Source organism: Monodon monoceros, unplaced genomic scaffold (assembly GCF_005190385.1).
Source record: "Monodon monoceros isolate NGI ecotype Baffin Bay Population unplaced genomic scaffold, NGI_Narwhal_1 Super_Scaffold_11, whole genome shotgun sequence".
Taxonomy (NCBI): Eukaryota; Metazoa; Chordata; class Mammalia; order Artiodactyla; family Monodontidae; genus Monodon; species Monodon monoceros.
The window spans coordinates 61,845,987-61,861,149 of NW_021703767.1; the positions used below are offsets into that span (position 1 = coordinate 61,845,987).

General features: G+C 39.9%; 1 protein-coding gene across 1 annotated transcript in view; it reads right to left on the reverse strand.

The window, feature by feature from the left end:
• Nucleotides 1–15,163, reverse strand: part of LSAMP (limbic system associated membrane protein) — a 633,548-nt gene that overhangs the window by 16,957 nt on the left and 601,428 nt on the right. The window contains exon 6 of the mRNA XM_029215184.1: nt 14,868–15,016. Coding sequence (XP_029071017.1) covers nt 14,868–15,016 — 149 coding nt within the window. The remainder of the gene's footprint in view (nt 1–14,867; nt 15,017–15,163) is intronic.

The window sequence follows — 15,163 nt, forward strand, 5'->3', positions numbered from 1 at the left end:
CCAATGCATGAGAGCATGCCATCTTTTTCAGCACTGCCACACAAAGTAAGCAGCTTTCAACAATGAACTTACCTGTATTCAGGAACTCCAGGGAAAAAAATAGAACAAATCTCCCAAGTTACTCTCTAACTTGCGATTCAACAAAGAGAAGTGCAAGCTACTGCTTTTCCTTCTTTCTTTCCTTTTTTTTTTAGTTGCCTCTGCCCTCCAAACATTCACATGGACAATTGAGAAAGCACTTTAGAATGGCCAAGAAACTTTCCAACATAGAACATGGCTGGGGATGCTTGGTGCCGTGTGGGCTAAAGGGGATGGGATGATGCACAGAATGGGTGCTCAGCCAAGGCACAGTTATCTCTTACTGCTTTTTTTTATCTTGTGAAAGCACAGGACGCTACTGTTGCCCCAAACAATATCCTCTTTAGGCAGTTAAAAGTCATACCGGAACTGCAAGGTTTGGGAGGTGAGTGGTTGAGGCAGAATCTCCCTTGTGAGTATGGGACAGATAAAGTAGAATGGACTGAGAGCTGTGATTTATAGCAAAGACACTCTGTTAATGGTAATGTCTAGGTATTGAAACGTACACATGTGTTACAGAGATGTCGGAAGTGTTTCCTTTTACAATCAGCATTGTGATGAGTAAAATAGTGCAGTAAACTATGGCAGTGCTTGTCTCCCCAGGGTCCAATTAGGAAGCATGATAAATGACTTGTAAGGTCTCTCCCCCCTACTGATTTGCGGTGGCTATAGCTGACAATTCACAGTGGAGTCCTAGTGAGTGGTCTGCCTACTCCCATCATATATCTGTGTACAAATGAACACCTTAAGTTGGAATTCCAAACTCATTAGGTCATGCTGTGTTCTGACTTGGCAGGTGTGTTTCTTCACCACAGTATACAAGGGGAGATGTAAGGTGGGACCCCTTAAGCTGATTTTTTTCCCTTATGGAAGTGCTTGTTTAATACCTACAAATGACTTTTGATGATGAAAGAACATTGTGGGGACGGAGTGACTGTGTAAGAGAAGTTGTTACTAAGGTTAATTTGTATCTTGCCTCTTCAGAAGTAGATGTTTCCTCCAGATAGATGGGATAATGGCTTTGTGGTGCTTGCATGGCTGGTAACCAGTATTTAGAAGTGAATGTTAACAACATCAAAACTTTTTCTATGGTTTTATTTGAAGGATGTCAAAGAGAGAGTGTATGCATAATGCAAGGTGAATATGGTGGAAAATGTAGAGAAAAAGAAGAGCAAGAAATACAGATAACAGGAATAAGAAATTCAGGTGAAAAGGAAAGAGGGAGCCATGGGGCAGACGAAAATTAAAGATTATACGTTTGCAGGGCTATACTATGAAATTTGTCAGGGGCTGAGACTGCACTGATGATTGAATTCTTGGAAGAATATGTATTCTTTCTTTTTTAACTCTTAAGTAGTGCCACTTCCTTTAAGGACTCTTGATCTGTATCATGTCTCTGAACCTAGAGCGAAGCTTCCAGTGAAAGGACCTCCTTTCTGGCTACACCCAGCAACGCTCCTCACAGCACACTGCTACCTCCTGCTAAATGTCACACTCTGGCAAACACCGAGGCGAGCTCTCTAAAGACCAGAGGGACCTGCATCAGCACTTTCTGTCCATTCAGGATCCTGGTCTTCTCACCCTTTGGGGCAGCATGCTAACATTTTCTGCTGCAAATCTCACTGAGCTCTTCTTAGGCGGCTTTCTTCCTTTTAATTAAAAAGACAAGACTGTCAATTACTCAAACTTAATCCCAAAATGTAATTGTTACTTTGAAAGATATTTTTTTCTCATAAAGCTCATAGGAGAGAAATGTTTCCATCAAATTAAAATTTAGTGGGAGCTTGGATTAAAAAAAAAAAATTCATCTTCAAGTCCCTGCTGGCTCTAGAAATCTAAATAGCACAGCAAGGCATAAATACAGGGAGATCACCAGGAAAGGCTGACTGATATAGGCAGATCCAGACTAGGAAAATAGGAAAAGGCATCAGAAAAGAGTCCCAGGGCTAAAAATTCTCCTTCCTTTAAATTGATGCTGTAGGATTTTTAGCTATTTAGCTTGAAGCTAAATGTAAATTCTGAGAGAGGTAACACTTCCAAGCTTCTGTTGGACATTTAAATAAGAGCGTGAATAAATTTCAGAATTATTCTTGCTAGAAAATTTTAACAGGGAGAGAACAAGAACCGTTTAGGAAACAGGGCAGAAGGAAGAATGAAAAGGTGAAAGAGCGAAACACAGAAGTGGATTCAACAGAGAGAAGTGCTTGTTACAACTGGATCTAAATCAGTGGTTTGGGCTACGTATTACAGTTGGGTCTAAATCGTTGAATTGGCTGGTGCAGTATTGATTCTAGGTGAAGTATTGGCACAACTATATCCCACTTGGGATAGACCGGGAGGAAGTCAGACTCCTGTTCCCATTAAAGGAGTCAGAGGGTGGTTGTCAGGTATTCATGTCAACTCTTAATCATCTTCATTGTATTAATCAGGGCCCATGATTCTGCTGTAAATTTGTGTTGACGTGGCTACCTAAGTTCTATTAAAAGAAACAAGACCCTTGTTTCCATCGCCTAGTGGGGAAGGAGAAATGTACTTAAACACTGAAGGCTTTCCTAGGACATGCTTTACACCTTTGAGCAGAAATAAAGGGCAGGTTCTTTAGATTGATCATTATGGATTAGTCTGACAGGTGGCAATGTGCATACGGGCATCGACAGCAAGTGCATGAGTGTATGAGTGTGTGTCACACAGTAGGGAACTGCGTACCTGGCAGCTCCTCTTAAGTGTAGTATTATGATGGTGGTGAAAAAATAATGAAAAGTCTTCTTTCTCTGACCTTGGGATACTTCTCTATTTAAACTTGTTAGCAGAGTGGGCATCTCAGACATCCCTAGAATCCGAAATACGTCAAACTATAATGAAGCCAAACCGAACTTTTATCTAACTAATATCCAGGCAACGTGACACATGATACAAGTACATCTTTAACTATAAGTACATCTTTAAAAATTATAAGACATATGTGTATCTGAATATGATCATTTTGCATTCAACATGCTTCCTTTCTAGGAAATTGAAGCTCTATTTTATATATTATTTAAAACACCATTTGAGCTTGTAGGCATGAAAAATATAATTTCTTTCCCATTTCACAGTTGGAAAAACTGAATTAAAGAGAACAATGCTAGTAATTATCCATGATTAATAGAGGTGTGTATGTAAATCAGCCTGAATAAGTGTGTGAAATGAGATGTGCCGATGCCAGACAGCTCCGCTCATGTTTTTTAAAGATGGAAGCTTTCAAATCTCTGCGTGAGTTGGGCATACAACTCTGTGTGTTGAGTGGGTCTGGAAATGGACTTTGTAAAAGTGTATGGATTGTAAGGCAACTGTATTATACATTATAAGAATTCTAATACATAAAATAAATTAGATGAGTGTTTAAAATTCATTAGACAGGTATATCTAATGCATATCTAATGACCATGAATGCATACATAATGGTTATTTATAATGTACTATAGATTTATATATGTGCCTGGGTGCAGCAAGGAGTAGATTGGAATTTGGGTGTACACTGATGATTAAAAGTGTAGGAGAAGGTGCATGTTAGTTTCCTAGGGGTGTAGGGGCTAATTGGATTAATACATGCAAAAGCCCTTAGAACTCTATTACATGAGAAGCCCACTATCTATGTTAGCTATTATTATTATTATTATTACCATTTTTATTAGGCAAGGTAAAACTGCCGTTATAATAAGGAGCTGAAAAGAAGCATTCTCTCATTGATCCCTGGGATAATATCCTACAGAAAATAAATGAAGCTGTAGTCCAGCCACCTTCACAGCATGGGATCTTTGTAGGATTTTTCTCCCTGCTTTCCTTCCTTGCCAGTGGAGTCTGATTTGAGAACCCATTCCTGGGAGTGCCAGCTGAGGACAGGTACATCTCCTCCTCTTTCTAGAGATAGAATCTGGCTGTTCAAATGCCAGGCGCACCCACAGCAACACCAGTCTCCCTGTGGGAGGAAGCAGGCCGGGAGGAGTGCAGATTTCTGCAAGCCTGGTTTGTTTGCGGACATTAATTTTTTTTTTTTACTTTAATTGTGGGGCGTGTTTTGTTTTCAGAGTGAGCTTTAGACAGCTGTATTAATCATGCAAACCCAGCCATGCACAATGTGTTTTATCAATGGAAAAACAGGAACGGAATGGCAAGCAGCTGTGAACAAACCCAGTGCAGTGCCTGAACCTGGAAGATAATCTCAAACATTTCCCAAACCTACGAGCCACACGGGGTTAGTGAATGGAAAGGCTGTTCACTTGGAATAAATAATCAGATAGGAGGCAAACAGGGTAGACAGATTCCAGGGTTATTAATTTTGTTTTTTTTTTAAGTGGCTGCAATTGTGGCCAGAGAGCCTTGAGCTCGAGGGAATTCTTCACTTGAGGGTGATAAACACACAACGGTGGTTTGTTCTTGTCCTTTTCTCTTCTTTCCCTTTATTTCTACTTCGGGAGGCTGGTTTCATCACCTCATTCTGCACCTGCGGTCCTTCTAAATGTGAGAGCATCTCTGGTGCACGTCCGTCATGAGGGGCTGTGCGTAGGGAGGAGACGGGAGCAATGTTACCCGATTCTCAGTATTCAGAGCCCTCAGGAAATGATTTGAGACTAACAAAGTGAGAAAAGTTCCCTCAGACATTTAGAGCTGGCTCTTTCCTCATTTTACAATTCAGTGGATTTTCTGCAGCGATGTAGTCAGGGGTAGTTATGCAAAATATATGCAATTCAGGACTCATTTCAGAATAAATAAACCTAAATTAAAATTAATGGAAAAAAACACCTATCAGAAACAGATAAAAAATGGCACACTATTTTATTATTTATTTATTTATTTATTTATCTTTTAAATTAAGGAGCAGGGAAGCACCCTGATTTTTTTGTTTTGTTTTGTTTTGGGCATAAGAGGAAAGGAAGTTTGAAAATTTCTGATTGGCCGCAGACAATATAAATTGTCCTTTGGTGTAATTCCAGTATTATTAGTATCACTGCAGAAAATCCAGCAATGTGATGAAGGAAACCCAAGGGAAACACATTTGATTTACTGAGCCTTGTTTTTTTTTTAATCACAGCTTGAAGAGGTTTAGGAGGGCATTCCTGCTGCAACTCTGCTGTTTGTCCCCAGTCACCTTGATGGGCCATGTAGAGAGGGGGTAGGAGGGGAGACCCTCCAAAGAGAGATATTAACAATGAAGTAGCTGAAATTAAACATGTGTTCCTGTTATGGGAAAGTAGGAGGGAAAGTTCTCTTTTTTTATGATGGGAGGAGAGAAAAGGAGCTTGGGGACTTTCTCCTACTTTCAAAACACCTTATGAAAATTAATTGGCTCAAAATCCTTCAAGCCATTTGCATCAACCATCTGCTTATAGACATCTTCACACTTTAGGAGGGAAAGGTAGGATTGCACATAGATGATGACAATATATAATACTTAATTAAATGAAGGTGTCTCATGTTATAGTTATGACCACAGTGAGGCAGTCAGCTTTTCTTAGATATTTCGGTACTATAAAAAGGGTTAAGGATCCCATATGTTAGTATTTTTTTCCATGGGCTGCCATCTTGATTGGAAAGAAGAGAAGAAAACAGATTTGACTCTAGAAAGTAAAAGTCCTTGTAAGGAACAGGAAACTTAAGAGGGCACTTCCTATAACTACCTCTCTCACCAGCTACCCCAAGTCTCCATGAACAGCTTTTCAATTTCTACAGGCAGAAGCCCTAAGTATTAGTAGTAAGATAAACTATATTCTCTAAAACTACTGGATCTATGGAAGTTATCTACAACAGTCCATCTACAATGTAAAATCAAACTAGGGTCATTCTCCAATCAACAGTTCTGTTTGTGGGAAAATAACAAGTTCAACAAAATCCCACATGCTCCATCCTGGTCCAAATTGTTTTTCAATATCAAACAGCTGTCCTTTGTGAACAGTGTCTGGCTTCATTTTGTTCAATGTTATATATATCATAAAGAGTGATCAGATAAAATATTTGACTTTGTGGCTGTAGAACTGCTCTCACAAAGGATACCTCGAGCAATAGTGACACTGTACAAAGCCCATCTTGGATGGAGCATGACCTCTTTGAAAATGTTACGCATTGGGACAAACGCATATGTGCATGTTTGTCACATCAAGACATTTGCAAGATGGCAACATGATAAAATGGTGTCAATCTCTGCAGCAACAGTAGAAGATAAATGTTTTAAAATGACTGTGGCATGTCAGGAATTCAAAATGGGATGCTTTCCATGAACACTGAGTTTCTTGTCAAGTCTAAAAAACAGGCACATTTTAACAGTCTTATTTTTAGTGACTGGGATAAGAAACAGGTTTCATCAATGTTTTAGGGAAGAATTTTATTCAACAGAGTTCTTCTAAAAATAGTTTGGCCCCTACTTCAAATTTAAGAATAATTCTTTTATTAAGCTGTCTAGTTGATCCTTGAAACCGTGCAATTCTCATTTCTAATGTAATTAAAGGAAGTTTGCATATATGTGAATACATACATATGCAAAACCATCACATTATTGACACTCTCCATATCTACACCCAATTCTGGCCTAATTTTTAGTTTGGACAAGTGTTAATGAAACATGATCCATCTTCAAACTTATAAAACAGCAGCTTCCTACCTTTAATTCTGAGCACATTTCCTTTAGAGTGTATACGACAATCTTGTTTAATTGGATTTATTTTTTCCACACTAGGCTCCACATGGCCTACTTTCCATTTTTTCTCAAGTCTTTGAGTGTTATTTGCAAATCACTTTTCTGGAATTTAATTTCAATGGTAGGTTGATTTCATTTCAGGTTTTTTTATTGTTTTAATTTTATTTGCCAATTTGCCTTTAAATGCCCTTAAGCTAGAAGGTCGGGGCTGCACTGCACTTGCAGCTAACCGTGATGTAGAAGGCAAAATTTAATTTGAGTGTGTAGAAATTTCTGTGAGAAGGAATATGGAATGATTACCTTGTTTTCTTATTTGTGTTTTCTGAAATAGTTATGTTTAAAAGGAAACGCCCCCAAATCGGCCAAGATTTTAAGAAAAGGTAATGTCCTTGTAATCTGGCTGAGTTCAACCTTTGGTAATAGATAAATTCATTTTTACAAGTAATACAAATGACTTCAGATTTGGATTGTATAAGGTGGTCAGTTACAGGATTCATATTTTTGTGAGCTACAGAATTTAACCGGCTGTGTTCCAAATATGTGAGTTCATAGTTACCTGTAATATGTATTAATAGAACAAAAAATTGCTGTCTGAGTTTAGCACTGTCTCCTCAGTTAGTGACCAACTTGAAGTTAGGCCAGGTACAGACAGACCAGTTACCTGCCTTTCAACTAGTGTGAGGGCAATCGATTGACCTTTTTTTGAAGGTTTAAAGAAAAAAATGATTCCTTTTGTATGCGAATTTTGTCAAGGTGCTTCCCCCTTTTTGTGTTTTGCACATTATAGGTGATGGAGAATGACCCAGCAACAGAACTACGACGATAAAAATCATACTGACCTTGAATGGGGTGGGGGATTGTGGGTAAAACACGCTCTAAAGGGGAAAAAATAGTAAGCATCATGGAGAATTTATATAGATAGATATATCTTACTCATGTTTAGCTTCACAATTTTAAAACAGATGAATTTTCATGCCTACGGGACCATATCTCCTGTAAAGCATTTGTCTGTCCTTCCTGCCAACACTAAATTATCAGAGAGCTATTAGTAAACTTTAGCATCCAAAGTGTTTTAAAAAATTAGCTAGAATAGGGGATAACACCTTATTGTGGTAACCTTGCAAACAGGATCCTGCCCTCCTCTGGAAAATCCACCAAGATTACAGATTTGGGGGGCTGTTGGTATTGAGGGTATTTAAATTAGTAGTGATCAAATTCAGGTCATGCATCTTGGCCCTGGTTCTGGGCTCTTTAACTTCTGAAAGATGAACCTGTGGTAACTAAAGACTCCTTTCCTCCCTTTAAGCCCTACAGTTCATATCAGCTTTAGCCAAGCATCTAGAAAATTTATTTTGGTAAATGCTAATTCAATTTTTCCCTCAGATTTTTCCTTCCACATTACTGGTATCAGTGCAAGAGTAACGCAAAGACACTAAGCTTCTTGGCATGATAAAATCTGATTTTTAGTCTTTTCCTTCATCCCACCCCCCTGTGATAATACAATATCATCTTAAGTTTGATCACCAGTCAGATTTGCTTGATGACACATCCTGTTCAGCAGTAAGACGTGCTTTTCTTTTAAATGCTAGAGTCTCAGCTTATGAGTCGCTCGCAGTCCCATCCCCAAGCTACTGACCATAAATTGAATGTGCTGAAAGAGTTCAGACTTTAAGGTATCCTCTACTTGTCTCATCAAAACCCAGGTTTAACTCTAAATCCTCCTCCAGGGCTCTTTCAGAAAGATAGAATGTTGCATTAGGGATAGGATGCATTACTTGCTACCCCCAAACCCTATAATGTAATGTAATCCTAATGCTTTTCTACATTCCTCCTAGCAGCTTGGTTAGATAAAGACCAGTGATAAATGAAAATCAACAAAAAGCAAAACCATAAAAAGAAAAGCATATGTGCACATTCAAATCTGATCTGCCTGCCATCTTGTGTCATAAGCTTAGAAGAGTAGATTTTGCCTGGAATTTGGGCACTCAATACATCTGGACACTAAGAAAACCCAGTCTCCTTGAAGAGTGAGCTTTCCTTTCTTGGATGAAAGGTGTGGCTTAAATGCCAAAGTTTTCTAAGTGCATTAAGATGGAACAAGTCAATAATAGCACAGTGAAAAACTGTGTCTTAGTTACACAGGTGTCAAGGAGAAAAATGTTTTAAACCTCCAACAGTTATTTGGTATTAAGTTTCCAGCTTTGAAAATAAATAGCTAAACTGCTTTCAGCATTTATAGAGCAGCTGGAGACCACTGTCCCATATTATACTATATCTATCTTATTTTATTCTTATTACAATTATTATTCAGAATGTTTAAATGACTCAGCTTAATATTTTCTCATCACACTGTTCACAGCTGGGTAAATGCACTCTGCCCTCATTTCGACAAGACCATTTATATTGCTAAACATCTCATCCACCCCCCTCTCATTGCCTCTTCAATGATTTCCCACCCTGTTATCATCATCTTAGCCCCATCACACCCCATTAGTTATTCTCGTTCTCTTAATTTCATCCTACTGGCTTATCATTTCTTAGATGCTTCCCCATCCTAGCTTTTTATCCTTATTCTTCCACCATCATTTCGCTGTATTTTGTAGTTTATGCCAGGGTTTATGGGCTCCTGTAAGAGTGTAAAGTGAAGTAAATACCACTTAAAGTGAAAAAGAAATCTCCGACTTTTAACATTTAAACGTAGGGGAGAGCAGGAACCTTGGTGCTATGTGCTCTGTCTTTTTCCTTCTAGTATTTGAGGAGGTCAACACAACTTATCAATTGATTGGGAGGTTTTAAGAACGGAATGCAAGGTTTACCCCAACACGATCTGCTGTGGCTCTTGGTAAGTCTTAAGTCTGAGCTTTGGTTTCTTATCTGCTAAATGGGGTGGAGGGTGTTATTGGCTGATTCTGCTCGGACACCATAAAAAACAGTTAAACTGGAGTTAACACTTTGAAAGAAACCCCTCTGAATTAAAAGCACCTAAATGACAAAAGCTGGGGTTGAGAGGAGGGTGTACAGAGAGAGGTAATTTATTAACTTAGATATGATTTTCTTTTATTTTCCAGTGGGTATTGGATATGGTCAATGGTCTCTCTGGAAGTAGGTGTATTCAATGCCTACTCTTAAATCTAAAACTAGTTCTGGTGCCCATCTATTTCCTACTGTATCCACAGAGAGCCCTCAAAAGGAGGGCTTTCAAACTACATATAGATAGTGTTCAAATAGCTGCTCGAACTGCTTTATCACACGGCATCCAGTAGTAGCTGGTTAAGAGGCTTTGCCAAGTCTTAACTAGCATCATCACGTGGTGTATATTTAAGTGCTGGGCCTCAAAGGTAATAACTTAAAACGACTTCTGAAGAAGCAGGGAAGCCCTGATTTTAAGGGCTCTCTCCAGTGCTGGGTTGCTTAGGTTGTTCTTAAAATTTAATCAAGTATAAGTTTACAGGTCAATGATCTTTTAAAATTAAAAAGAAAATTTTAAAACCTCCTACACACAGATGTGGTATGGCTCAGTGTAGATTTCTTTGTATTTTTATTCTTTTGTACTCAGTAGCCTCAAAATACGTTACCGATCCACACATTTCTCTAAAGTAGAAGGTAACTGATAAATAGGACTGTCCTTTAACATGACGAATGCCTTCTTTTTTTTTTTTTTTTTTCCAGTATGTGGGCCTCTCACTGTTGTGGCTTCTCCCGTTGCGGAGCACAGGCTCCAGACGCGCAGGCTGAACGGCCATGGCGCACGGGCCCAGCCGCTCCACGGCATGTGGGATCTTCCCGGACCGGGGCACAAACCCGTGTCCCCTGCATCGGCAGGTGGACTCTCAACCACTGCGCCACCAGGGAAGCCCACGAATGCCTTCTTTTGACCTGCCTAGGGTCAAAAGCTGAGCAGTAGGCTGGACTCTCTGCTCAAAATCTCAATGTGCCAAAGATGAACCAATGGTCTCACTAATCTAGTGGACTCAGGCTGGTGAGGGTTAATGGAAATGGATGTGGGAGGTGGTGGAAGTAGTGCCCCTCGGTGGGAAGGAATATAACAATATTTAGTCAGTGAAAAATATCATTAAGTGAAAAAAGGAGAAAGAAGTTAGATGTCTTTTCACCTCCAAACTACCAAAGATACATCTCCTAACATTTTCGCTACATATACCAATCTAGATAACGTGTTGGTTTACAGCCTGGACTCTGGAAGGAGATTACCTGAATTTAAATCCCAGCAGCCTTACTTAGTTGCACTAGTTACTTAACCTCTTTGTATAATGGAGAAATACGAGTGCCTAATAAGGCTGTCCTGATGATTAAATGAGATCACGTATGTTAAGTGTTCAGCACATGTGCAGAGTACCTTGTACATACTCACTTGATAAGAAGTGATGACGTTAAAATCATCTCCCTTATTCTTCCTCCCTACCTGTTGCTTTAAAAATAACTCAGTGCAAGCAATAAAACAAGATAAGGTTTCCTTTGCAGATGCCTTGCAGTCACCAGTGTGGATACACGGACTCTGTTATGTTACACATGCTGACAATGCAGAAGTCCAAGTCTTCACCCATGTGATACATATTCCCACATCTTACAAAAACTAAGGAGCGGAATCCTTGACTGTATACATTGTACCATGGATTAATGTGTACAGAGAAATGATATAATGTAACACTTTGCCAAGGATGAAAAAAAGATATAAAAGGCATTACTTGGATATATAGGCTAAGGGAATGGATCCTTAATAAACAGAATACTAGAATGTGTGGAGGACAAGAAAAATGAGAAAGGAATGCTTCCATTGGCTTAGGAAAAAGGACTATGAATACAAGGTATTCTTGCACTCTCATTCAATTATTTTGACACCTTTTTTTTTTTTTGCGGTACGCGGGCCTCTCACTGTTGTGGCCTCTCCCGTTGCGGAGCACAGGCTCCGGACGCGCAGGCTCAGCGGCCATGGCTCACGGGCCCAGCCGCTCCGCGGCATGTGGGATCTTCCCGGACCGGGGCACGAACCCGTGTCCCCTGCATCGGCAGGCAGACTCCCAACCACTGCGCCACGAGGGAAGCCGGAAGCCCCCATTTTGACCCCTTTGAAGATAATATTTGAATAGAGAGTGAAGAAGCATATGTATGTATGTGATGGAGGACAAGATGTATCAGTGACCGCAAACTGACACTGTACAAAGTCAGCACGTCACTGCGGTGGACATGGAAAATGTGCTGATGCACCAGTGAAGATGGATAATCATGAACTCTTCAGGGGCTCCGGCTCTGGGTTTCTACCTGCTGCTGCCTCTGGCTGGCAGCAGCTCACCAGCTGGCTTGTCTGCTTTGGACCGGCTGGGTCAGCAGAGCATCCCGCTGCCCACATAATGCTCTCTGTCACGGGTGCTGGCCATGGCTGCCCCTCCCAAGCATCTCTCCCCTCCTGACCCTGTTCTGTGGAAAAGTACGGCCACCAGCAGTGTCTTCCTTCTTCCCAATAAACCCATCTACTTTGAATCTAAGTGATGGGCAATCTGCTCACACACGTACTTTCTTTTTCTTCATTTTTTTCTCTTCCTCTCCCTTGTGTGTGCTCTCCTGCCAACCTTTTACCTGTGTAAATTGGTTACCATAGAGCCTTATTCTTAAAGATCCAGCTATGAAGGCTGTAACTACACATCTCCCAAACCCAAATCATGGTGGCAAGGCAGTTGTGGTGGAATTGCCATTCCTGTTACACAAGGAGTAGATTCACTAATGTTTGACAATTTTAATAGCTTCTTTTCCCCTCAAAGCCCAGTGACCTTTTGTGTTCTATTCTTCTGTAGGTATTACGCCTCCTAACTTTCCCATCAGGTGGGAAATCAATTCTAAGCCGAACGCTGAGGCATGTGCTTCCTCTCCTCTGCCTGCTGCGGTGTGCAGAGCTGGTGCCAGTGTGGGCTGCCTCGAAGAGGGCCCACCGAAGTAGCACATCATTAATCATGGCCCTGTACTCTTCTCAGAGGTATAATAAGGGTAACTTCTATGAAATCATCAAGGGCAATATGACCATGATATACTTGCCCAATTTCTTGATTCTTAGTTTACAAACAGAAGTTCTATAAGATTCTTGACATTTCTTAGTCTTACTGGGTTGTGTACTTTAAGTGGACTTTTGTGATTAGGACCATGGTATTTCAGGGCTTGAGATTACCTTTCATCACCACCAGCAGACCAGCAGTATCTCTATTATTTTTGACCTAGTCCATGCTCTTCCTCTCTTCCTCAAATGTTTCCTTTCCCCCTCTTCCTCCCTTTCTCTCTCTCTGTGTCTCTTTCTTCCTTTCACACCTGTGAAAAATAGGCTATCATAGAACCTATTCCATCCTTCTATCTTTCTTCCCCATCCTCTCTCTCAGTCTATAGGTATCATTGTATTTATTATTTGAAAAATGTCATTAGCACAGTCCTTTTTCTGGGTGGGATAACAAGAAAAGAAAATTTGCATACTTTAATGCAAATTTACAGTTGCTCTCTTTCTCTAATCCAATTATCCCATTTTCTCTTTTCCAATCCCTACAAAACCTCTTGTTAAGTGTATGTTGTTCTACTTAATCAGCTCACCTTAGATTTGTCGGAATCTCAAATTCACAGTTGAGGCTATTTTCCCCGCTATGTATGGAATCCCTAACGTCAGGAACGAAACAGGTAAGTACATTTCTTAATAAATATCTTCTCAAGTGTTTTGAGATATCGACGTATCTAGCTTAAGTAAAGAACACTGATGTTTGGTCTTTGGAGACAAGTAAACAGGGATATGAATTTTAAACTTCATATTGATGCAGCATTTGTAGCATAGCTGTATCCCATCACCCTTACAGACTGAAGTCAACAGGAGTTATGAATGAGAAACTGAAGGCCAAATTTAGAATAGTTTGTGGTGTTTTTTTTAAATAAGTGGATTGGATCTTGAGCAGTTGTAAAATGGCTTTAATACTATGTTTTGAGGGAACTATCACTTAAATTGATTTTTCTCCTAAAAACTTTTCTCTTGAAGGCTCATCTAAACTGAATAAAGCAAGATGGAGACATTTATCCTGGTCATAGTATTTCTAAATTTTCCAATTCAGCCTGTGCAGAAAAAAAAACAAAAACAAATAAATTCCTAGTGGCTTATTATTTCAAAATAATAAATTTGTTGGACTTTCTCTTTTAGTCCAAATGAACTGTCTAGCCCAGCACATGCTGACACTTTTGTTTGTTTTACTTATTCTGATAAACACTTTCTTATTCTAAGTGCCATCATTTCCCCTGATCTCACCCATCGTACTTCTGTTTCTCAGGAGGCATTTGACTCTGTGCTCATAGCTGCCGGACCAACAAGGCAGGGGGTCAGGTATCTGGCTACAACATGCCGCTCAAGGGAAAGGCTCTGAGGTGGGCTTTCTTATTAATACCAATAACTTAAAATCACTTGTCCTTCCTTAGTCTGCTTGAGGACCTTCTTTGCAGAAGCAGCTTAGGTCCTCTCTCTCACCATCCCATCTCTCTTCCAAAAATATATCAGACAAGTAATGTTTCCTGCTGTCATATGGAAACCTTTCTGCAACGTTTTTCCTCCCTTAGATTTTATATTATGTTTTAATCATTCATTCCACTCTTCCTCTTGTGTTGTTAAAAATACACTTTCTTTTTACAGCCTCTCCCTTCTCCCAGCACCTTATCCATCCTCACTGAATATTTCTCCCTCAATCACTTCCATCACTGCCATTTTTTAAGTGCCATTAACTTTCCACGATCTTACACCATCTCTGCTCCTTAAAGAGACCATCACCAAAGAGATTTTTGTTCTCTGAATATTCTTACAGTTTAACCAACCAGGAAAAAAAAAAAAAACAAAAAAACAACTAAACTAAAAAAACAAACAAAAAAACAAGGCAGTTATCAAAAGTACACCAGGGAATAGAGAGGAGAGGTATTCACTTGTAAAACTCATTTTACGCAGAGGGATTGTGAACCTGTGTTTTTGTTTCAGTGGCTATACACTGAATTTTGTTTAAGTTTACCTTTAAAAGATATGGGAATGATTTTCGAGTTTTCCACAGGAGAACTCCATCAACTTGGTCTCCCAGGCAGCTCCCTGCTTTGGCATACTTACTGAAAAGTACGAGGCTGGCGTTGGTGACCCCCAGATTGTTGGCAGCCACGCAGGTGTAGTTGCCATAGTGCTCCTCAGTGACGTTGGTCACCGTCAGGGAGGACTGGCCCTCCGTGCTCTTAATCTCAAGGCCATTGGCACTGTTTATCCTAAGCGTTCAAAGACAGAAGAGCAAAGAGAAACACTGATGAAGACTTGGTATAGTAATTTCTTTTTCATCATTATACTGGCGAAAAAGGAGAGAAAGGGAGTAGGTAGAGCTTGTTGTTACTGCTCAATTCCTCATTTTAATCATG